The sequence below is a fragment of the Pinus tabuliformis genome, chromosome 4_2 (genome assembly GCF_031772625.1).
Source record: "Pinus tabuliformis cultivar Carrire ecotype Pingquan chromosome 4_2, CPIR1, whole genome shotgun sequence".
Lineage (NCBI taxonomy): Eukaryota > Viridiplantae > Streptophyta > Pinopsida > Pinales > Pinaceae > Pinus > Pinus tabuliformis.
The window spans coordinates 711,776,885-711,802,537 of NC_142304.1; the positions used below are offsets into that span (position 1 = coordinate 711,776,885).

The following is a 25,653-nucleotide window of genomic DNA, read 5'->3' on the forward strand; positions in this document are numbered from 1 at the left end:
TGCCGTACCATTGTTTGTGTGTAACTGTGTGTCGCCATACTCCATGAAGTATCATTGACTTGAATTCACATTTGCTCCGAATTTCGAATGTGTTGATACGAAGCTATGAGTAGAATTTAGATATTAAGTTGTTAAACTTTTCAAATGGAGTTGTATAATTGAACTATTTAGATAAAGCTGACATAATTTCATATATTTGGCTTTTGGTCTTTTGGTTGTGTGAGTTGAATTTTGTTTGCTGTGCACTACAGCTGAAGTGTCTTGAATTTTACCAATGCTTTTATTAATATAAACTAGCAATTGTCCCAAAAGGTACAAAGAGAGGCCGATAGGATTATTTAATTGGAATTTTTGAATTTTTCTAGAAGAGTTAATTGGTTTGTGGAAAACCTTGTTTTCTCAGACTGGATCATTGTGCAATTACTTTTCTTTAGATGTTTTATTTATATCTATATTACAAGGAACACATTGAATGTCTTATTTCATTTCTGCTATCTTTACTAATATCCTTTCCGTGCTTTTCTTGATCAATTTGATGAAATATTCCATTATCCTTTGGTCAATCCTAGAAAAATACCAAAGTACTTTATTCAAATTCATAGCACCAATATGCCTGATTCTATATATAAACCTAGCCCAGAGGAACATAGTCGTCCATAGTCTCAAGTAGTAGAAGAAACTGCAAATTTGCCAAACCTAGAATCTCCCTACAAAACTCTTATTCCTAAACAGAAAACCAGACTTAACCAAAATCTACACAAAAAAATGTTAACCAAACACATTCAAATGTGTGAGCATGTAAAGTCAACACAACAACTAAGGTAAAATTTTTGCAAAACAGCCCAATCAAAACGTTGATAGTCATCATACACCCATACTGTAACGAATACAAGTGAATAACAACTCATTCCAGAAATCTTCAATCTAGAGCAACCCAACAAGTAAATTTTTGTTTCCATCATAACCCAATACAGGAATAAACATAATTTTGTGATTTTTTTCTTTCACGTTTTACTGAAATAAGTTCAAATCAATGTTTGCGATGACCAAGAAAGCTCAAGCCAGACTTGGAGTGCAAGCCAAGGAAGAGGCAAGGGAAGAGGAATGATGTGGCGTGGGACAATGTCAAGGGGTAGCCGGGGAATGGCAGGATCAAAGGCTTTGGGCTTTCATCCAGGTATGGTTTCTGGTGATACTTATGGCTTTGACAGGATTGGAATGGGCCCTGTGGATGGGTTTGCAATGCGAGATATGTTTACTGCTCCAGCGAGTCAAGGCAGAGGATTTCCTCCTTATGGCCAACCAAGTCCCAGATTTGGCCCAGCTTCAGGGATCAATAAGAATTATCAATTCCCTATACCCTTGGAAAGCAAAGTGAAATACAGAAGCTCGTTCCATGTATCAAGGACGCCTGGTAAACACCAATGGCTACAATTTGCGAACTGCTCAGGATGCTGCTTCTCATCACTAGTAACGGTACTACTGTAAATTGAAGGGTGACCATCTTTGCGAAATTGGGATAGTCCTGTGATATCCAGCAGAGTAACAGGAAAAATCATAGTCCATATAACTTCCTTCACTATGGGCACCTGAGGAATCATTGGAGGCGAGTATCCTTCAAATTGCACTGGTTCAGTCTGACCATAGCATTTCTTCCCATTCTTCTGATTCCAATAAATTGGGCTGCACATTTACATCAATTTTATGAGGAAAACCATTTCGTATACCTAAAATAAGAGCCATAGCTACTTGAATAGATTTTATGAATATCTTGGAATTTGATATATCATAAGAACAGTTATATTTTTTTAAAGTTTAAACTTCCAATTCCAAAATATTCATGAAAACTGCAATCCACATCAAAATGCCCTATAATATATACAATGTGTGTTTGTATAACACCTCTTTGCAAATCACTGGCTATTATTTTCTTAGTTAGGAATATCTTGTTGAAATTTGGGGAGTATAAAATTCCACAGTTGATCCTTAGAAACTTACGAAATAGAAACTCAGGAATATTCGCTGAAATTACAAGATTGGGGTTTGTTTTGAGAGTAAAGCTCAGAGGAATACTGTAATTGTAATTGCTCTGTTTCACACGATGCAACATAAAACAATGGAACGGAGCCCCTGAATAATTTGGAGAGGAATATTTGCTCAGAGGAAATAGAACTGTAACTGTAACTGAAGCAACATAAAACAATGAAACGGATCGAGCGAATAATTTTGATTCAATGAGATTATAACGGTTGAAATGAATTAAGAAGAAACTGTAGAGCCGAGGAAACCAGAAGGAAAATGGAATAATAAAACTGAGATGAATGGACTGGGTTTTGCTTTGAGAGCAGCGCAGAGGAAATATAGTTGTAATGGAGGTTTCTCTAATTCAACTATTTTAATTCAAGAAACATAAAATTAGTATCATTCATGATGAAAGAAACCTACCAGTAGTTGGGTTAAAGAAAACTACATAGAAAGAACAGAGCAAGGTTAAAGATCGAAAACTACATTGAAATAAGAGAACCAGAATTAATGGCAACCGAGAACAGAGCCAAAAGATCAAAATAAAACGAAAGATTAAAAGCAATTAATGGGATTGCGAGCGGACTAAGAAGAGAGAAAAAAGATTTGAGTACAGACTTAAGCGATTAATGAGATCCAGAGAGAATTTAAAAGCATTATCATTAGGCTACGAAGGCCAAGAAAAAGGAATTCTCTTCGAACATTTTTACAGGTGCCAAAAATATTTCAACATAAATATGCTACGAAGGCCACGAAAAAGGAATTCTCTTCGAACATTTTACAGGTACCATGGCAAATAATTTTATAAGTCTATCGAAATTAAAATTAATTTAATCGTATCTTTAAAAAAATTCCAGAACTTCAAAAGACACTCTATCAACCAATTTCATCAGTACTAATGTCAAATAATTCAAGAAAGATATTAAAATTAAACTTAATTTAACCGCACATTCACAAAACCTTAGAAAACAACAACCCACAGTCTAATCATATCTCATTTGTCAAGCAATTTCATCAGTACTAATGTCAAATAATCGAAGAAACATATTAAACTTAAACTTAATTTAACCCCACATTCACAAAACCTTAGAAAACAATAACCCACAGTCTAATCATACTTCAAAAGCAAAAGCATTTGACCATGTGATTTTCGCTATCATATAAGATTAAGCATTTGACCATGTCATTTAATTTCATGAAAAGAGTAATGGAAAGTGAAGCAGATATGGCTGCAATGGAAAGTACGTAAAGCTGCATCAGTTGTAGAATAAGCACCGGGAAAATGCGAGAAAGCAGAGGCAACAATGCCTTATTTGGAATGGAATCCTTGTGCATAAATGCGAAAAGCAAGAAAGCAGAGGTAACAATGCCTTATTTGGAATTGAATCATTCTGCATAAATACAATACATTTGTATGTAATATATATCAACATAAATTTTTGTTACAATGGACAATAAAAATGATTACACTTTCCAACCATGCCATGTGATACGATTTCTACACGTATTTTAAAATCTAAATTAAGTTAATCGATTTATACAGAATTCGAAAAACTTAAAAATAGCACTCCAACAATTAAATTAACTTTGAAAAATAAAAAATAAAAATTAAAAAAACAGTACTCAATTAATTTCATTAATACATCAAAATTTAGAATTATTTTAGTTGAATACTCACACAACTTTGAAAAATTGAAAACCAATGCATTAAAAAAATTTAATAACTCCCAATTTTATCAAAGAACCACGCCCAAAAACCAATGCAGTCTCATCCGATCTGAATTATCAGTAATCGCCAGTTTAATTGATTCCCCCAAAACCATGATAGCAGTTTAATTAATTTTTGCCCCCCCCAAAACCATGATAGCAGTTTAATTAATTTTTCCCCCAAAATCATGATAGCGTGTTATGGTAATGGAAAATACCTGAAATTTTAATTCGCAAACTGTACCACCTGTGCACCATCTCCTCATCTCCCTCCCACAACACGTGTACTGCATCACTGCAATATTGCTGGTGAGAAATTTATTTAATGAAAACTAAGACATTACAATTCTTAGCTACAGTGTTGTGTTTGATCCCTAATTCCATCGAAAACATCACACAACTTTGACAATGGACTGTTGTCCAATAGGTAGCTTAGTTTTCGAAAGAATCGGTGGGTCTTTTAAGAGAACTCACATTGAAGAAAGCATCCATATCAGATATAGGGATGGTTGAATGTGTTTATCCCTGGTTCCAAACCATTGACATTTCAGCGCGAAGAATCCATTTAAGTTGAGGAATTAAGGTTTATGAGACTTGTAAAGATACCATTCTTTTAAAACAGTTTTATTATCAAGGCCCACATCTCCATAGTTGTCAATTACACTGTTTGATGATTGATCCATCCAAACAACAACATCCAGACCCCAGAAGATGAGCATGGCTTTGAATACAAGATGGATTTTAATAACAGTGATAATGATATACTTTGTTTGCTTGAATACCAAGAAGCTCCTAGAAGAAATCTACTACACTATATCATTTATTGGATTTTAATTGATACAGGCATTTAGGTCTTCAGAACTGGCTGCTGCTAGCATTTTTGCTTCTACCAACAATGTTCTAACACACAGGAAGATGCAACTGAAATAAGTAGCTGTTGCCACATAGTGCTCACACCTCAGACACTCATGAGGCAGGACAACTGCAGAGCTATTCTGCTGCCAAAGTTTTGTTAGTTAAATTCTTAATTCCGAAAACTATGGAGTATAGCATGAAATCAGGACGCTGCAGAAAATGGACAATTGTTTGCTCTTGTAAAGCTTTTACTTGATAAATTATGAAAGGCAAACCAAACTGCAAAAGGCCTGAGACCCAGTACTCTGAAAACCAACCAGATCGATACAACCTGAAACCAAGTACTCTCAATACCAACCAGATCGATACAACCTTTTGTATGAGCTGAATATCCATGTATAAGCAATGAAACAATAAAGCAAGAACTGTCCAACAAGGCTGCAATTTTTCTTATAAAAATATCTCCCACCGCAACGAGTTCATAACAGAAATTTAATGGCACTCCCCTGCACACACAATTTACATATTAACACTCCATTGCAAACGTCAGCGAATGAGCTCTAAAATAAAGGATGAAGGAATGACGCCGATTTCAGATCCTTGCTGGTCACCGGAACTGGCTGTTGCTGAGCAAGCTCACTGTTTCCATTCTGACAAAGGCCAATCAGACATAGAGTCAAAATTAAGTCCTCAAGGAGTAACATTAGTTCCAGCTGTAATAGGCTTGATGGCAGTTTCCCCTGACATCAAAGCTGATTTAGAGAACCCTGTAACTGCTGAGGAAAAAGAAGTAAAAATGGACACCAGCATTTCTGCATCAGAGGATGTCAAAAGCATGTGTGATCCACAAGAAAATCTTACAGTTGCAAACTTTGATGGCCCAATGCATGTGGATAGTGAACTCACCAAAAATCCAGTAATGGAAGAAGCTATACATGAAGAAGAACACAAAAGGAGGCAAGCACTATCCAACCATTTCTATTTTTACTTTTTTCTTTTAAACTATGTTTCAGTTAGGGTTCAAAGATATGCCCTGCACTGATTAGGTTCACATGTTCTAACCTTGTTTAAAGGATGCAGATCAATTTGCATATATTTAGCCCGAGGTTCTAGCAGTCTCTAATACCCACAAAATTTTCTAAATCACATATGATCAATTTCCGAAGTGACTGTTGGATGCATCTTTCTGTTATATTGGCACTCTGTATACAGAAAACTGAATAGTCTATCATCAGTGTTCTAGAGATTTTTGTCTAACTATCAATTCTGAATTGTTGACAGACCATTAATATTGACTGCAATGGACTGTGGTGATCGGAACAAAATTGATATAGATTTGATGGTATGTTTTGCTTTCCTTCTTTCACTTTATTTCATTGTAGTGTAGGTTTTGATTGCTATGTTTCTTTTTAAATGGCACTGATGTTTTCATACAGAATTGTATATGAATAAATGCATCTGCATTGATAAGGGCTGAAGTTTATCAATGTTAGACTCATTTAATTCTGCATGTATTTTTGGTTGAGTTTGCTTATAGCATGTGCGCATTTGGTTGGCTTTTTCCTGGCAGTCACCTCCTGAAGATATTGGCAAGGCCGATTGCACTCTTGATTCAAACATGCCTGATGCAAAGGAGAAAGAAAAGGTTTATCCATGTGCAATCTATTTCTTAATATGCTGAAGTGTAAATAGCGTCTAAATGCCTATTCATATCAGCATCACCAAAGAATTTATTTCTCCATTCTGTCTTTCTTGCTTTAACTTTGTCTTTGTACCATGCACTTTTATGTGCTTCTCTTCTTTCTAGACACTTCCAAATAGTGACAAGGGTGATGACATTATGGATTTCAACGTGGCTGATGCCAAGGAGACAGACAAGGTTTGTTGGTATTTTGTTATACAACTTTATAATATGCTTTAATATTTATTCTATGAAGCTATCTATTTTCTGTTTTCTGTTTCAAGTGTCGTATCATTACTGCAGTATATGTTGTTCCTCCTGTCAATGTTAGAAGCAGTTATCTTAGCAGCTGTTTATTACCTAATGTTGCTTCTTGACATTCAAACAGTAAATTACAGCACGGTTTTCTGATTAGGATAGTCAACTTATGATCTTTAATTTACTCATGCTATTGTCAACTTGGAGTTTATGGTTCATCTTTTGAGGCTTGTATTGAGTTCAGAACTCTGGATAGTCAAACAGTATTTATAAGTGTATTTTTTTGTCTGGACATCTTTATGCTTATAAACTTATAAAACTGAAAAGTGCTTGCTTGGCAGATGGACTTGGCAACCATTCTTGCAGCAGAAGTTGCTTCAGTAGGGGAGAGAAATAAAGTGGAAATTTCTAAGGATATGGAATTTGAAGAAGAAAATAAGCAACTTATTCAGAATACAGAGCATGATGAATGCAATCAGCGGACACCTGAAAAGGATAATAGTATTTTCAGAGAGAAAACAAGAAGACAGAGGCTTTAAAGGACAAGGACAAGCAGGAAACAGCTAAACCAGCAGTTAAGGGAACAGGGAAAATCGTCAAGGGTGATTTATGTATCCAGGGGATAGATAGAACTGGTATGTCTGGTCTATCTGAAGAATGTCTAATTTGATAGGGTTGAGGTCAGATAGGTCTAATATTGTTGAAGTGATGTCTTATCTTTGCATTGCGTCTTCCGTTTCTTGCTTCTGATGATTCTGCTTTTATTAATATGGTTCTTTACGATCCAGATTCAAATGTTCCAACAAAGGCCACCACAAGAAGTAATCCTCCAAGCATACAATTACCTGTTTCCATGGGAATGTCTAGTTGGCCTGGAGGATTTCCTCACTTGAGGTAATGTCTATGGACTATGGCCTCTCTCTAATTTCTTGAGACTTTGAGTTGTGAGTGTAACAAAAATTTATTATGTTTTGTTGTTTAACATGTAACTAATCCTTCCAATTTTACTTGACAGTTATTACTCTCCTGCAGCTGCTGCTGCTGTGGCTGCTTCATGGTTAACGCCTGTCTCTATGACAGGAATGTCCTCAACAGAGAACAGTACAGAATCACTACAGGTGATACCAAATGTGCTCTAGTTTGAGATCTTAAGTAACGTGAAGAATGTTATAAAACTGTGGCTTTAACATTGTTCATGTAAGCTGTAAGAGAACCATGGGTGTTGTTTTCTTTCAGAGCCTCCCAGCAAACAGTGCTATTTGGTTATTACATCATAGATTCTTAATATTCAAGCCTTTTAGCATCAAAGATTTAAAATTGTTTGGTGAAATGCTTTACTTTGTGATTTTATGTGAAGAATGTTACAAACTGTTGCTTTGACATTTTTCATCTAAACTGTAAGAGAACCCTGGCGGTGCTTTTCATTGTATGCCATTGCAGCAAACAATGCTGCTTCACTATTACATAATCTGTTATCATTTAAGCCTTGTGACATTCAATATTAAAAGATCTGTAAAAGTTAAATCGTCTGAGGAAAGTTAGTTTGAGAGTGAGGCGTGATGATCTGTAATCACAATGATGACTTGGTAAGGGAATATATTAGTTATCCCTGGATTCAAGGATCAACTGTTTGTCTTCTGTTTGTGAGAACTTTCACATGCTTTCAAGAATACAGAAATTGTAGCCTGAAGAATAGTCTTTAATTACAAGCTTCTCTATATTGGTTTACCTTTCACTTCACTTGAGTTTTATCTATTACATGGTGTACTTATTGCATACTCAAATCTTTTCTGCAGCTTCCCTCATTTCTATTCCCCACACACCAGTCACGGAAGCGCTGTGCAACACATGTGTATATAACCCACTTCATTGATTGCCAGCGGCAGATGAAATCTAACCCCTTGTGGGCTGCTTCCTATGGAAGTTCAAGTGGTCTATATGGAAATGGTTTAATAGGAACATCTGCAAGTACTTCTCTGGCACCTGGAGGTAGATCCCATGACTTACCTTGGACTTGTCTCAAGGATAAAGGAAGTGCTGATGTAAATTCTATTCCTGTAAATGTAAATGGGGCAAAGAATAGGGAAGGTAATCCATGCATGGATGCGCTGGAAATAAAGTCTAATTCACAACAGCAAACTCAACCATCACAGAAAAAGAGTCCAATATTTCAGGTATGGTGGAAATTTAAGTTGACATTTAATGAACTGTTGACTAATAACAAACTGCATCGGTGTAATATTTCATTTTCTTCTGCAGAATGGATCTATTTTCAGTCTGCCTTTTGCTGGTGCAACTTCTCTCAGTGGCAGTAGTACAGGAGCTGGTAACACAACGGAAGGAAATGTTTTGGTAACTGCAGCTATGTTTTCTACTGGCAGTACTACATCTACATGCACTTCTTCAGTCAGTGGTGCTGGGAACAGTTTACTTGATGGGAGTGTTGCAAATGCTGCAGTTTTACAGGCTCAACTACTTAATTCTGTCATCCAGCAACCTACTTTTCCTTTCTCTATATCACCTGCTCTCTTTGGAACAACTTACAGTGGACCTCTAGTAATAACTATGGGAATATCAGGATAGTGAAGAAATGCCATAGCATTTCTGGCAGCAACGACTACAGAGTTAATGAGGTCTTCTTCACTATGTGCAAAATCTCTGTTAAAGTCAGTGTTCAGTATCAGAAAAGAACCTGTCTTTGAGACAAACGCCAGCAGAGGGTGAAGAACCCACCTCAAATCCTTGGTGGAAGAGGATGGAGGCACACTAGATGCATCTTGAATCAAAGTGGGTGAAAGTGTGGTTGTGACCTTGATACGCTTATCTAGATTTGCATCCACAAGAGCAGAATAAATGGCTTTCATAGTAGATACCAATGTCGATACTGCTTCTTCTGATATCCCTTGATGGTTAACAATGATACTGGTTATGAGGGTATCAGGCATGAAACCCATGACGTTTTTCTTCAGCCATAATGCTGCTCGTGACTTCGATTTTCCAATGTCCTTCGTTTGCTCATACTTCATACTCACAGCCACCTCAATCCCTGTCCCAGAAAAAGCTTCCAAAACAATGGGATTGGCAACCAAGAGCCTAACATGGAGTAGATCATGTTTCATCAGCAGTTCTACAAGCTTCTTAGGAGATGGCAGGGTACTGTCCTTTGAATCATATGACACTCCAATTGATGTTCCTGACAACACATAAATAATATTATAGATCAAACCATAAGCTCAAAGGAACACAGAACTGTCAAACGTTTCTAAACAATGCCTATCATCAGCTCCTACATGCTCGCTAACTGTAACACAGTTCTGGAAGATTGTGCATCGGATACCAAGACCACATTTTCCCATAGGACTGCAGTTTGATTTATGAACTATTGGGCCAAAGGGTCACAGACTCAGAGCCATTCAAATTTTCCTTCGGCATTCACCATTAAACACAAATTCTTCATATTTTCCATAACAAAGGGAAGAAGACCAAAATATTCGAAATTCAACAGAAAAAAACCACCAATAACTTACATCTTATCAGCTTCCCACCCAGGCTGCCCCATTCTTGCTCTACAAACCGTCACCAGAGTAAGCTTAAAATAAATAAATCCCTGCAGTTATTTAGAACAGTAATAAGCGATTCTTGGAAAACCTAACAGAGAAGAGTAATAAGTAAGGTTAAGCAGTCAATATTTCCACCATTTAAGCTCAGAATATAGCCCAAATTTGTCGAAATAAAGCACGAATTCGGCCAAATTCGTCGAAAGAAAGCTCAAACTCAAGCAGAATCCTCGAACGAAAGACCGCATCCGGCCAAATTCGCCACAAAAACGTGAATTTGCTAAAAGAAAAGGTGCAACCGCTGAAATTTAGTCAACAAAAAGAATCGAATGCACTAAAGTCTCGCAAGAGAAGAACATACCGCAATATTTCAGCTCACTGTGTCAAATTAGCGTAGAGGCTGAACCATAAAACGAATTGAAGGGGTCAAATTTAACATAATTTCGGAACCGCCATCGTTATGGAGAAAGGCGTTGGCATACAGTTTTACAGTTGAGGTTTTGCGAGACCCGGGCAATAGAACTCGCCCCAGCTGCAAAGATTGTCGGTTGAGACCAGAGACCATGCCAAATAATTGAAGGAGACGCTGAATGCTCGCTGAAAAATATTAAAAAGAGACTTAATACGAAAACTGTTTGTCCGCTTAATGTGGGCGACACGTGTTAAGCGACACGTGTCAACTGTAGAGACAAAGGGACGACGAAAGTCTCTCTTTCAAAGGAAGGCCTATCGGCCTAAATATACGATGTGCTTATTAACTTATGAATCATGATGTGTGGACCTTTGTTTATATCATTTTTATTTCAAATACAGTTAGATAACCAAAATGAAGACATCCAAAACCAAAATTTTTGTATACCAGCTAAAGATGAGATGTTGACAAGTGCTTTTAGATTTTCAAATATCTCTCCTTTCAGGACATCTAATTCTGAAATTCTGCCCATTATTGGGTATCATGAATATGGGAAGCCTTTGTATATGTCAGTTTATCTGGCTTTTTATGTGCTCTAGGTCCTGAATGGCTTTCAGTGACCCGTGTTTAAATTAAATTCATCTATTATTTGGCCATGGACTTGTCCATATCAGTTGGCCTTGTTCTTTTCCTCGGTGAAAATTAATGTGGTTTCTGGTCTTTGTGATAAGTGCAGCATCAACATTGAGAAATCTAAATATATTGATTGAGTGGAGCAACATTGAGAAATCTAAACAATAACAGAAATCTTACATACCTTATATTAATTTGTTTGAAATCCGAAACCTTGACTATACTTCTTCCAATCGAAAATATTATGGTCCTTCCTTGCGAGAAGGAAAAGGAACCTCTGACAGTATCTGTTGATTGGACAAACAAGTTTCATGTTGAAGTGTGATGTATGGTTACATTACCCGTACAGGCATGGACATGAATCTTTGAATGTAAAACAGGTAGCTAAATGGATATTTTATATTTTTAATAAATGCATAGGTGATGGTTTTTTCTATGTTTTCTCCATTGAGCATCTCTATTTTGCATTATTCTGGAAATTTGAAAAAGTCAAAGGATTTTTTTCTCTTTGAAATATAGATATTGGAAAAAACTTGGGATTCTTGCCTTTTTTTAGGATGTTACTCTGCTGGTGCAGTTTTGGTGCCTCAAGCTGCAGGGACATTGGGTGAGATTCAGAAGGCATAGTTTAACAAGGTGAACTTTTGGTCTCTTTTAAGGCAGATTTCCTTGCTGATTTTGCTTGAGTCAATCTATAGAGGAAGAACTTCAAGAGCAAAAATTAGATTGAGTCAGACATAAAGAACATTATACTTGTAGTAGAAAATTTTAGTTTAAGTTATTAAGTTGCATAATATTAGTAACCCAAGGGTAAGGGTTTTTCAGATTACTGAATTCATTATTTATTAAAAAAACAATTTATACAATCATATTATATTGTGATTTCATCTAAAGCTAAAACTACAGCTACAGAGACATCGAATGAGGTTCACAAGGCACAGTTTAACAAGGTGAACTTTTGGTCTTTTTGGGCAAATTTCCTGGTTGATTTTGGGAAAATTTTAGTTTAAATCAGTAAGTTGCACAATATTAACAACCCGAGGTTTTCCCATATTATTGGATCCATTTTTACATTAAAAAAATCTAATTTAAACAATAATATATTGCGATGTTACATAAAATTCACCAATTTTAACCCGGAAAAAATCCAAAAATTGCTTCATTAGGACTACACTCGTTCACAATATCAGGAAAAAAAACGGACTAGTTCAAGAACTTGATCCTGAGGCGTCTTTATAAGTCACAGCACTCCACTATTCAAGCTGACCCACTAAGCTGAATAAAGTCAAGATTTGCTATATATTTTTATAGTTCATTTAAAAAAAAAACCAAATACATGTTTTTTTTCAGAAGAAAAAGTAATATATTATATTGAGGTAATATTTACAGCATGACCTGTAGATAACAGTGAAGCTATATGGTTCCCATGAAAATGGTGACCAGACTCATAGGACAAATTTAACAGAAATTACATGGACATATTTAACCAAAACCACTGGACACCAAAGAGTCAAGTGTATTGAAACAAGACACATAAAACACATAAGTCACCAGATATTGCCACATCGTGCAGCTGGATGATCTAATTGACATATACATAACCGAAAAGATCGACAAAAGAGAGGAGCCCAAAATATAACTCAGATAGAAGGCGGCTGCCGAGACAGGCATTCGCCGGAAAGAGCTCAAATTGTTGAAGGTCATGACAACTGATACTCCAAGAGTATGAAAACGCAAGCACATTGCTCCAGTCTGCGAACCTGAAGAGCTCTTTGCTCTATCTCTGGATCGATTCATAAAGAGAGGAGAAGCTTATCAAGACGGACTTGAAGGAGATGTTTGTGTCTTCAAATATTTTTAAATTTCTCCACTTCCAAACACACCATAACACAATAGGAAGGATTGGCCTCTTAGATGCCTCTTGTCTTCCCCACCAGGCAAAAGCTGCATTAACAGAAATGAAACACAGGTGAGGAAAATGTAAAGAAAGAGCCAGATCATACCAGATTTGTTGGGTGGCCTCGCATTTGAAGAACATGTGGAAGTTTGTCTCCTCCTCAGCGTTGCACAACACACATCTGCTAGGACCATGCCACGACCTCTTCCTCAAGTTTTCCCATGTTAAGTTTTTGTTGTAGAAAACTAACCATGAGAAAATAATCACCTTGAGAGGACAACCAAGTTTCCACCATTGCACCAGAAAAATCTGTCTGACAGGCATATTTTTTTTGGAAACGAGATCACAATAGATATCTTTAACAGTCGCTGTCGAATGTTGTGATAGGGACCATACTAAGTGATCTTCAGTCTCGGCCCGCTTTATCCCTCCACCATCTAGAGCGTTCTTGACATTTTCCCAAGGTAATAGCAAGGCATGAGGGAGGCCAATGTCAGCAGCATCCTTCAGAGAGAGCATATGGCCCCTCCACTCCGCAATGATCCTGTGCCAAGTAAAAATACCCATTCTGTGAAGGAAAAAAAGAAGAGGGTCCGGAATATGGAGATTCCCCCTAAAACCAGCAAATGAGTCGAAACCAATGAAGATTTTCCTTCCAGAGAACATCCTCCATTTCAGATTGGTTATGAAGTATTTTTCCATTTTTCTGAAGCCAAGCCAAATTGCAGAACCCTGTTTAATTCCAATGGAGCCAAACCTGTACCAGAACTCCATACTTCTGCCTTTTTGGTATTTCTGATGTATTATTGCACTCCAAGGATTTGTGCCGAAGATACATCTCCACATGGATTTGCAGACCAGGGCTTTACCGAAAAGCCTTGGTTTTTATTTTTATTTTTTTCGGGAAAACCCATTGTAATATTTTACTGGCCACTTAAGTTCTTGCTAATAATAGAAACTATGTTTACATAATTGTGGAAATTAGAATAAAAAGCCACAGGCTTGCTGTATACCTTTGTTTTTTAATTTTTTTAAACAAAGTCAGTTGGTTCTCATTACTTGGTGCCTGTGCTTTTGTTAAAGGAAACCCAGGGAACCCTGGTTGCAAAAATAATAACCTTTAACGAAATCTTATAAAAGTAAATCTTTAAATCTGTAAACACGAGAAAACAAAATCTGTTGCAGAAGATGATATATGTATATGAAGATTCCATAGGAAGTTTAACATAGCTTCAGCTATGAAAATTGGTCTTATTTCCCCTGTAAACTGAATAATGGTGCAGTCCTTACTGAATTGTTACAAGGATGTAAAATGTGTTTAAATATAAGTAAACAAACCAAAGGACAAACAAACAATGCTAAGCAATGCACACAAAAACAGGGATTAACTAAAGTATATACCAGGAGAGACACTGGGTAGCGACAAATTTATGATTTAGTGTTTTCTAGCAAAAAAAACACTACTCTTTTCCATTAAATAGAAAAGGATAGTACATATGTAACTTTTACAATCAGTCAAAAATTCTTGTTCACAGCTTGGTAGAATGCACACAAAAACAGGGATTAACTAAAGTATATACAAGGAGACACAGTGGGAAGCGACAAATTTATGATTTAGTGTTTTCCAGCGAAAAAACACTACTATTTTCCATTAAATAAAAAAGGATAGTACACATGTAACTTTTACAATCAGTCAAAAATTCATGTTCACAGTTTGGTTATTCTATCCTGTTTCACTACTTCTATTACAACATTTTTACTTTCAGATCATCAATATTTAAAGATTGATGTTGCATGCATTTATCAACTTTTCTTGTGGAAATTCATTGAAGTAAAACTTTCCAAGATTCACATAGATCCCTCTCTTAGATAACAGATCTGCCATCCAATTTTGTTCACGATAAACATGATGGAATTGTATACTCTGAAATGTGCTTACCAGCACTCTAATCCTCCTCATCTAGTTGTTAAGAATAGGTGGGCAGAAATAGGTATAGTGGTTGACCCAAACAATAATACTTTTTGCGTCTCCAAATACCTGTAATTTATCTATTCTTAACCACTTTGTTGCTATAAGAACTCCCCATAATACTACAATCTCTGCCTTGTTATTCGATCCTAGTCCTCCCTCCCATCAAAAGTGGAAGTTGTTGCTATAAGAACTCCCCATAATACTACAATCTCTGCCTTGTTATTCGATCCTAGTCCTCCCTCCCATCAAAAGTGGAAGTATCTACGGACCTCTGAAACTATAACAACCCCAAATCCACACCACCTCCTTTTACTTGCTCCATCAAAAAAGCCTACTGGAAATGACTTATCCACTTCTATATATTTACACACCCGGGTTTTATAGCTCTTTTTGACTGATCCCATTTCATTGAACAGGGAAATAGCCTTGTTGATGTCTTCCCTGATCTGTACAGGTTTCTGCTAAAAAAATGAGAGCATTCTTGCTTTTCCAGATAATCCACATGATGTAAAATGGCAAATAACATTCTGTTGTTGCAATACCAAACCCTTATATATGAAATGAGAGTAACATGAATCCCGACAGATTTAAACCTTAATAACCCCCTACATCCATCCCATACTTGTCTCCCATATCCACAGGAAAGTAAAAGATGATCCATATTTTCCGGTCCCTCCAAGCATATCACATAGATACCTGGGCCCACAAATCCTCTTTTTTGAAGATTATTCCAGGTCAAAATTTTGTCACTGAGGGCAAGCCAACAAAAGCTCCTAATCTTACACGATATGTTGCATTTTCATATATTTTATGCTCAACAGTGACTAAGTTTCTTCTCAGTTCTAAGTAAAAGCTCCTAATCTTATACGGTATGTTGCATTTCCATATATTTTATGCTCAACAGTGACTAAGTTTCTTCTCAGTTCTAAGTAATGCTACACAAATATCCTTGACACTTGACATACTCTTCTTTAGTCTACCTCCCTATACCAGATGATCCTTACACCCCTATACATCTAAACTGATCCCTGCACCTCTTATACCACTATTGTACCTCTCCCATTCTGCTGCTAGATGATCAAGTAATCCAAGTTCTGTGGCCCCTATCCATTTTTGACAATCTATACTCTCACCTCCTATCGGAAAAATCTGTCCCAATACATAAACTCCATTGGAATAAATGTAGTTTAATAACGGTATAGAAAGGGAATGGGAATCATCCCTTTAATCGCATCTAGACCAATATGGATGCTAGATCCATCACAAGCCTTCCATCTAATGAATCTGCCCACCATTGAATCCCGCCCACCAATTTAGATTGTGCATCGTGCTTCTCCATACATAAGATTTGTTAGATTTTTTCCTGGCTCCTCTATCTAACCGATCCATCACAAGCCTCCCATCTAATGAATCCCGCCCACCAATTTAGATTGTCCATCATGCTTCTCCATATATAAGATTTGTTAGATTTTTTCCTCGCTCCTCTATCTAACCAACTAGCACAGTCCAATCCGTACAAATATTTTTAATGACATTTGCCTATAAACCTTCCCCGATACAGCTCTCCACAAATTCTTAATGATCAATGCCCAATTGAATGTTGCAGTGTCTATAATGCCGTCCTCAATAGGCCGAGCAATATCTGACCAACCTATCATATGGAATTTCCTTTTCTCCTGTGTTCCAGCCCATAAAAAGTGTCCCTTAATAGCATCAATGGTAGACTTCACCATTCAAACAACTTTTGCTGTGCGAGTACACTCATAAAATCCAAAGCTCCACCTTTTTTAGCTGAGAGCTTGTACAGTCGGCCTCCCAGATTATCAATTCAATGGCCGTGCTGCTGTTGCAAAATTGAAATATTTTTTGAATGCAATCTTTGGAGCTGCTTTCACAGTCGGCCTCCCAGATTGTCAAATCAAATGATGAATCTCCCAAGGAGTAATCACGAAGGAGAAAAGTAGAAAGAGTTGAGCCTTTTGGATTGATATAGGTCTTGAAACAATCAGTTTAAATTTTTTGGCACGGAGGAGATAGTAGAGAACACTATATTAAGTTGACTTGAGTTTTTGGGATTGATATAGGTTTTGAAGCAATCAGTTTAAAATTAAGGAAACATGAAACCATATAGAGAGTTACATTGATGGCTGCTCATTCATCTCATGATTAATTTTTTTTTTTTTTTTTTTTTTTTTTAACATATATTATTGTAAAGTGTATTTTAAGTTAAAAATATTATTTTAAAGTTTATTTTAATTAATAAATATTTTGGTTTTTAATGATATTTTTTAGTTAATTTTGTTCAAAATTTGGTCGAAAATATTTTCAGAATAGTATGTTTATATTGTGTGATTTGTAAAATTGAGTGTTTTAGAGATTTTTTAGAGTGCTGAATCTATTTATGCATCTAAAAATTCATTTTAAACAACAAAAACTTTCAATCTCACCAAAAATCGTATCACCAAATTCTAAAGAAAAAGGCCAAAACATTTAGATAATGACCCTTTTTTTTAACAAAAAAAACACAACCATTTCTCATACAATAAAATGAAACCAATCAATTTTTTTGCCAAAGACCAAGAGATATATGATAGATAAACCACATATGTATGAATCATTATTATATGACGGACTTGTGTATATATATAATAATTGTTTGCCAAAGACCAAGAGATATGTGATAGATAAACCATATATGTATGAATCATTAACCTATGGCGTCCAGGAGATTTGACCCTGTGACCTTCCAATTGGCAAGGTAACTTAGGAGATTTGACCATATGGCCTTTCAATTCGCAAAATAACTTAGCAACTAGAACTCGACCAACTAAAAAACTATCCTTGGAAATTTTTATTTTCTTTTATATAAATAGTATTATGAAATTAAATATTTAAAAAAAAAAAATTAAATATTTTTTTATACCTTCTATAAAAATAAATTTAAGTACTTAATCATTTTTAGTTCATTAAATTATAAAAACATTAAGTTCTAATTATTTATATTAATTTATATATTCTTCCCAATTTAAAACATTGTAAAGTCACACATGTTTATATATATATAAATAATAAATAAATGAGCATGTTTTATTTTACTTTGTTATTATATATTATAATGTGATATAAAGTTGAAAAAGGTGGAATGGTAAATTTTAATGTTTATTAAATAATGTTACAAAGTGATAGTTTTTGGAGTGAGCTTTGCTGGATAAACAAATAACATAAAATATGATGGTAAATATTATGAGATTAGAGAATATATTTGGTAAAAAATAATAAAATGTTTTACAAATATGAGATTATATTTTAATCACATCTTAATGATTTTTAGGAGGAATAATATTTAGTTATTATTGTACATCTCAAGGAAGCATATGTCTTATAGAAAAACAACATCCATTTCGTTATAACTACAAGTGAAACAACATTGAAACTTTCTTGTAATGACAAGTGGAAATCAAATATAATAAGGAAAAAACTAAAGATGTAGTTACTAATTGCATTAAGTGATGGAAAGAATTTCAAAGCATCAAGGTGAATCTTTGATTATGTCGGTGTCATTCGTAAATGTAAAAAACAAAGCAACAAAAGCAACAACTAGAAAAAGCACTAGTTATTGTTACTCATTTTCTTAGTAACACTACAAAATTAAAATACATTACATAAGATAAATGCAACTTTGGTATAACAATAATAAAGACTAGCCAGGACTTGATGACTTTTCTGCGCGCTAGGGTTTGTATTTGCGCGTTGGGGTCTGTGTGAGCTCTGCGATCTCCCCCAGGTGCCTCTGGTTCTAGCCTTTGGGGCCTTGCCCACCATGGCGGATCTGCTTCAGCATCCTGGTGCCCGCTCCTTCAAGGATATGGTCTCTGGACGACCGCCAGACCAAGCTTCATTCTTCACAAAGTTTGCCTCTAGCTCTGCCTTCTGTACGCCACCAGGAGGAAGCTATGACAAAGAAGAAACTACAAATCCACAACAAAACGAGCTGCCAAAAAGGAATGAAGACACAATGAAAAGATCAACCAAGGATTCTCGAGCAGACAAGGGCAAGACCGCAGATACGCCCTTCCATGCCAACGTCAATCCTTCTCAATCTCAGGAGCAACCGCAAGATCAGGGGAAAAAGACAAAGAATAACTATAATCCCAAAGCCAAGAAAATCCCAGAACTGGAAATCCAGGACCCTGGGGTAGCTGAATATAGAGAATACATGTAGGAACACATAGTTATATGTAAGTTCATGGGAGTATGGCCAACTGAAAGAGCCATGAATTGGTTGATTCAGAGAAAATGGACACCAAAAGGGGAGATCAGACTTCAGCTGGGCTCTAAAGGATTTTTCATGATCATCTTTGACCTCCTAGAAGACAAAGACAAATTTTTTGAAGGATGACTATTTCTAAAATTCAGTTGGTTTATACATGAGATTCTGGAGGGAGAACTTCACACTAGAAAAAGAGGATTTCATTAGGGTTCCAGTCTGGGTACGCCTCTACTCCTTACCTACTAAGCTCCTTCAGTCTTAAAAGGTATAGGAGACCAGTTGGGGGAGTACATCAAAATGTCTGAAGGCACCAGAATGGGTCACTATGTTTCCTATGCCTAAATCTGTGTTTCTATAGGCATCTCCGGTGCCCTGCCAAAAGCAATCAAATTAATCTTCAGGGATGAAGTCTGGTTGCAAAGTATAGTTTATGAACAAATTCGCTTCCTATTCATAAAGTGTCACGAGCATGGGTATCTTTTCCGAGACTGCCCCATGAATAAAACCCCTCAAACACAAGAGCAAGTAAATAAACAAAAAGACAATGAAGGGTTCACCAAAGTAATCTCTAGGAACAAGAATAATAGGAAGAAAGCTATCCCCAAGAATAACCTATACAAAGAAGCAAGCCAGAATCAGTTCAAAGTACTAAACAGTAACCAAGAGCAAAGGAACCCTAACGAAATGATAGCAGATGAAGCAGGAGAGGAAGAAATGCACCTAGTAGACAACGACCAAGATGAAAGGGATACAGGCAATACCAACAGAGGTAAAGAGTAGGCACTAGAGGATACAAAAATGCAGCAAGTAGAAACAGAGGAAACACTAGAGGAAAACACAATAGAGGAAGCTCTACAGGGGGTAGACCTTGCATCAATTGTAGAGGAATGGAAACAAAAAGGAATAAATGCCATATTAGAACAACAATTGCAAAAAATCGAAGGAGCTTATCTTCTCCAAGAAGAATTAAAACTCAAATCCCACCAACCAGCACAAGAAAATATAGCTTCAAAAGGCATATTAGCCAACATCCCAGTGGAAGGACTCAACCTCAAAGGATCAAGCAGAAAGCGAGGACGAAAGACCACTAGTCAGCTCCTTCAAGAACTGGGAGCCAAGCTAATCAATGAAGGAAAGGTAAAGGCTCTAGCTCTATACCCATCTCCATGTCAATGAATTGCATCTCTTGGAATATAAGGGGACTTAACAATCCTGGGAAAAACGCATCTTAAAAAGCAGAGTATTGTCTGATCATCCCGACATCCTCCTCATTCAAGAAACAAAACTGGACTCGACTCACCCTCCCCTCCTTCTCAACTTGTGCTTCAAGCCTTATAGCTCCTTGGCTAATACTACTATCGGCACGGCAGGGGGCATAATGAATTTTTGGAAAAATTCCAAACTCGACCTAATATATTCTATGGCCACTCACCATTCCTTAATAGTGAACCTGAGAATCATAGGCACCAACGAGACCATTAGTATAACCAATGTTTATGCCCCACACAAGGTGATAGACCGTATCAAAATTCTCCAAATCTTATCCAATCTCCTTGACCCTCTGCACCACCCCATCAAAATCATTGCAGGTGATTTCAACATGATAACTAACCTATCTGAAAAGAAAGGAGGAATCCAGAAGTTAGATAAGGACTCTGAGGCTTTCCTTGCCACCATTGAAAACCTCAACCTCATTGACATTCCCACTAGCAATGGCTTATTCACCTGGAATAACAAAAGAGGAGGAGACCGTCAAATAGCCTCTCATTTAGACCATTTCCTCCTATCTGAGGCAACCTATCTTACCTCCTGGGAAACAGAGGCAAGAATCCTTCCGCAAGCAGGCTCTGATCACTGGCCTATCTCTCTCAAGATTCAAATTTCCATGACTCCGAAGAATAAGCCTTTTAGATTTGAGGCCTTCTGGTTGAATCACCCAGATTTCATGGAAAAAATGAAACAATGGTGGACTTACTCTCCCATCAGAACTGGAAACAAAATGTATACTTTCCAACAAAAGTTAAAACATATCAAAGAGGAAATAAAAAAATGGAACAGAGAAACATTTGGCAATATCATTACGGACAAAAAAAACTTGGAACATCAATTGGAACTTCTTCAACAAACCATAATTGAAGAAGGGCTAACAGAGACTAGTAAGCAAGAGGAACAACTACTACAACAAAGTTGGGATGAAAGATCCATTAAGGAGGAAAAACTATGGCAACAAAAATCCAGAATAAATCGGCTGAAATGTGGGGAAAGGAACACTGCCTTTTTCCATAAAACAATGATATAGCACAGGAGGAACAATAGAATTCTGGCTCTGAAGAACCAAAAGGTCATTTCATTCACTCTCAAGAGGAGTTGGAATCAAAGCTCACCAATTATTTCAGCTCTCTTCTCAAAGAGCTAAGGAATGATCAGGATCAGGATATCAAAAAGATCACCAAGAATATTTCCAAAATCCTCACAGAGGACCATAACAAAATGCTCCTCAGGAAAGTCTCCCTCTAGGAAGTGAAAGATGTGGTCATGGGAATGCGCAATGGAAAAGCTCCAGGGCCGGATGGGTTCACTATTGATTTCTACAAATCCTGCTATCCTATCATAAAGCCCGAGGTCCATGCCCTGCTGGAGGAATCCAAAAATTAGAAGTCTAGCCTTAAAGCCCTCAACTCCACCTTTCTGACTCTGATACCCAAAAGAATCTCTGTGGATTCCCTGTACAAATTTAGGCCCATAGCCCTCTATAATGTCATATACAAAATAATCTCCAAAGTTCTAGCCAATCGAATTAAAGTCATCCTCCCTCTCCTCATCTCCCACTAATAGTCTGTCTATGTGGAAGGAAGACAAATCATGGATAACATCATCCTTTCTCATGAGCTTATTCATTCTCTCAAATCCCAAAAAACTCCTAGTATGATGATACAACTAGATATGTCAAAAGCCTTTGACAAAATTAGCTGGAACTATATGAGACAGATCTTGGATGCGTTCAGCTTCCACAAAGAAATCATCAAGTGGATCATGGCTATGGTGTTAGGAGCTTTCTTCTCCATCCTCGTAAATGGATCACCTTCGCAACCCTTCAATCCTACAAGGGGTATTAAGCAAGGGGATCCAATATCTCCCTTCCTCTTTATTATAATGGCAGAAGGGTTAAGTCATTCTATCACTGTTGCCTTGCATGAAAATAAGATCTCTGGTCTCCAGCCCCATGCTTCTGCCCCCCCTACAACTCACCAACAATTTGTGGATGATACTCTTCTCATGGGCCTCCCCTCCATCAAAGAGGCTTCATCTTTCATGTCCATCTTGACGGACTTCTCTGCTGCTTCTGGCACCTCCATCAATCCCCTTAAATCCAAGTTGTTTTTCTTTAATACTCCGCTGCCCATTTGCAAGAACATCGCCAAAATCCTGGCCATTCCTATTAGCTCTCTCCCCTCCACTTACCTTGGTGTTCCCCTTACAGATAGGCCTCTCTCTCGGACCACTTGGGAGAACCTGATAAACAAACTGGAGAAAATATTGGCCAATTGGACCTTCAGATCTCTAAATTTGGTTGGTCGTCTTATCCTGGTTAAATCTATCCTTCAGGCCATCCCGCTTTACATGTACTCGGCTCTGGCAGCCCCAAAATTGATTTCAATCAAAATCAGGAACCTTCAGAGGAACTTCTTATGGAGAGGAGCAAAGGTCAAACAGAAATGGGCTCTGGTAGCTTGGGAAAAAATCTGCAAACCCAAAAAAGATGGTGGCCTCAGTCTTAGAGATATAGACCTCTTGGGAAAGGCCTTCGGAGCCAAAAACCTATGGAGATGGATTGCTAATGATCAGAAAATGATCTTAGATAACTTTTCACTCAAAAATGAAAGTCAAAGGATGCTTATGAAAATAGTCCCATTGCCTAGATCTTTTCAATCTGAATCTAATGCAATTTGAATGGGCTAAAATGGACTTCGGATGAAGAAGTTATTGCATAAAGAAGTTTTCCATGGTCCTTTGAAAAGGAGGCAAATTCTTATGAAAATGGCCTAAAAGTCTAATTGAACAAATCGCATCGGAAAAATCTAAGGGAAGGACTTAACGCAAGGGCGGAAGGACCCCCGATCAGTGATCTCCGATATATCGGGTCAGAGGTAGGCTGCACCCGATATCAGGACCCCAGGCAAAGTGGCAATTGAATCGGCGATTGGAGGAGTAGAGGCATAGACCCCGCCGATGCGATACGCGAGGTGCGAAATTGGCGATCGGAGGATCAGAAGTTGGCAAAACCAAAGGGAAGACCCTCGGCCATTGCGACAACGATATTGCGACATGCGATAAAGCGATGGGCCAATGTGCGATTACGTGTGGACCGTTGGATCGGGTGCACAGATCAACGGTCAGGATTCGATCGGGGTGATTGGCGATCAGGCGATCGGCGGATCCCCGATACAAAGGGCCATTACATGCACCATGCGACTTGCGATAGTGATATGCCGATAAGGGCTGGACCTGATGGGTTTATAGACCCGATTCAATAATTTTTTAAATCTGGAAATGCGGGATTTCTTTGTATTTCCTGTGTATTGGGTTTTTTGACCATTTCGCTATACGATTGCGATAAGCGATATTTGGATGGACCCGATAGGTTTTTAGGGGTGATTCAATAATATTTGAAGTCCGATTAAACGCTCAATTAGGTGTTTTCCTATGTATTTCTGTTATTTGGATGTCACGGCCAGAGGAAGGCAAAATGATTGGGTTTACCCACGCCGACTATTCTTTTCCATTGTAAATGGATTCTTTTGGTGAACAGTCGGGTTTTCTACGATGGAGGACTGTAACCGACGTGTTACAAATGCACAGAGCGCACAATTGTAGAAGGGGGGATGAGAGAATGCAAAGAGCTTAAGAGGTTGCTGAGAGTCGCGTGGAGGTCAAGCGAACTACAGAGGCACGCAGAGGTTGAGAGAAGCTCGTAAGAGCCAAGAGCCAGAGTGAGAGCAAGAGCCAGAGCCAGAGCCGAGAGCCAGAGCCAGAGCCAAAGCCAGAGAGCTCACAACAGACTTCTAAGAGCCATGGAGCTGTAATGAAGCTGCAAAACAACAAAGAGATCAAATGATCAAGTTATTGCTGGTGTCCAGAGTGTGTTGAAGACAGAAGAAGGAGTTCCAGAGATAGTGTGAGAATTCTAAGGGAGTCAGATAAGCTAGAAGCTCAAGAAGCTCAGAGCACTGACTGAAGGAGTCAAGTCTTGAGAAGCCTAGATCTGTCTGCAGAGTGAGGGCAGCCAACGGGATAAGATGGAATTCTAAACCCATAGGTTCAGTTGTAAACCAATGGAGTTAAGCGTGGAGCTTGTAAAAGATTGCTGCCATAATCCCAAAGAGCCTAGTCGAGTTGATTAGAGCTCAAGGAGACGTAGCCCAAGATATCAGGGTGAACTCCATATTAAACTTGTTGTCTTTGTGGTTTGTTTATCTGCTGCATCTTGTTGCTAAGTGTATGTTGTTTATTTGTTGCGTTATTTACTGTTATATGTATTTAAATATCAGCATAAGCAACATAACTTAAGCACATAAATAGTTTAAAACAAATACAAGCATACACCTAATTTCAAGCACTTTTTAATTCCGCAATTGGTTAATCATAAGGTCTTGGAAATATTTAAGCTTTGGAAGTGGGAGAGGTTCTTGTAAGCTGACAAGAAGCCCTTAGTGCCCCATTTTCAGACGAGGTGGTATCAGAGCTTAAGTTTGATTAACCCCACCTTCAAAGAAGGTGATAACAAAGTTGATTATACAAGAGCAGGTGATATTAGATCAGAATGCTTGTTTGACTTGAAAGGTGTTCAAACAATAGCAAGGATTTTGCTGTTTGATTTTTTGTAAACTAACTGTTGTGTGAGTTTGCAGAGGTGAAGGGAAAGTTGTTGATAGCTAAGTCCAGGAGAGGACAAGAAGGAAGAAGGGTTGAAGGGATTTTTCTTATCCCAAAGGAGTTCAAGGCAATCCTTGAAGCACAAGAGGTTTGTTGCAAAAGGTTGCTTGAATAAGCTCTTTATTAATCTTGTTTGAAGTTCTTTTGTTCATTCTAATAATGACAACTTCTACAAGTGAGTCCTCAAATTCTTCTTTCTTCACAAGATTCTTTGATGAAGACAAGAAGCAAGACTTGCTCACCATGATGGATATGGTGAGAGAAATGTATGAGGATGGAAGGAAGAGAAGCATACTTAGAGAGCAGTTGAATTCCGTGGAGGAAGAGAAGCAGTTTCTTTCTGAAAAATTGCAGGAAATGGAGAGGCAACTTCATATTGCAAATATGAACCTGGAAAGGATGCATGAGTTGGAGACATAGCTCTTTGTTTCCAAAGAAGCTTTAGTCAAGTATCA

At 37.4% G+C, this 25,653-nt stretch overlaps 2 protein-coding genes, 1 long non-coding RNA gene and 1 pseudogene across 3 annotated transcripts; 2 read left to right on the top strand and 2 right to left on the bottom strand.

The window, feature by feature from the left end:
* Positions 1-1,346: 1,346 nt before the first annotated feature.
* LOC149171483 (protein PMR5 pseudogene) lies at positions 1,347-1,691 on the bottom strand (annotated as a pseudogene).
* A 3,448-nt stretch (positions 1,692-5,139) lies between these two features.
* Positions 5,140-6,970, top strand: LOC149171484 (uncharacterized). Its single transcript, XM_089424099.1, has 4 exons — positions 5,140-5,541; positions 5,866-5,926; positions 6,155-6,463; positions 6,865-6,970. Exons 1-3 carry the CDS (start codon positions 5,165-5,167, stop codon positions 6,263-6,265), a joined length of 549 nt encoding a protein of 182 aa, XP_089280225.1. The 5' UTR covers positions 5,140-5,164; the 3' UTR covers positions 6,266-6,463; positions 6,865-6,970.
* LOC149171485 (uncharacterized) lies at positions 6,425-9,229 on the top strand. The gene is made up of 8 exons (XM_089426000.1): positions 6,425-6,463; positions 6,569-6,667; positions 6,865-6,921; positions 7,026-7,158; positions 7,312-7,417; positions 7,539-7,641; positions 8,320-8,697; positions 8,783-9,229. Exons 1-8 carry the CDS (start codon positions 6,425-6,427, stop codon positions 9,104-9,106), a joined length of 1,239 nt encoding a protein of 412 aa, XP_089282126.1. The 3' UTR covers positions 9,107-9,229.
* Positions 9,230-9,408: 179 nt separating this feature from the next.
* On the bottom strand, positions 9,409-10,644 carry LOC149171486 (uncharacterized). Its single transcript, XR_016259028.1, has 3 exons — positions 10,442-10,644; positions 10,051-10,130; positions 9,409-9,716 (listed from the first exon to the last, which is right to left on the bottom strand). It is a non-coding gene; the product is annotated as an uncharacterized LOC149171486 (long non-coding RNA).
* Between the last annotated feature and the right edge of the window lie 15,009 nt (positions 10,645-25,653).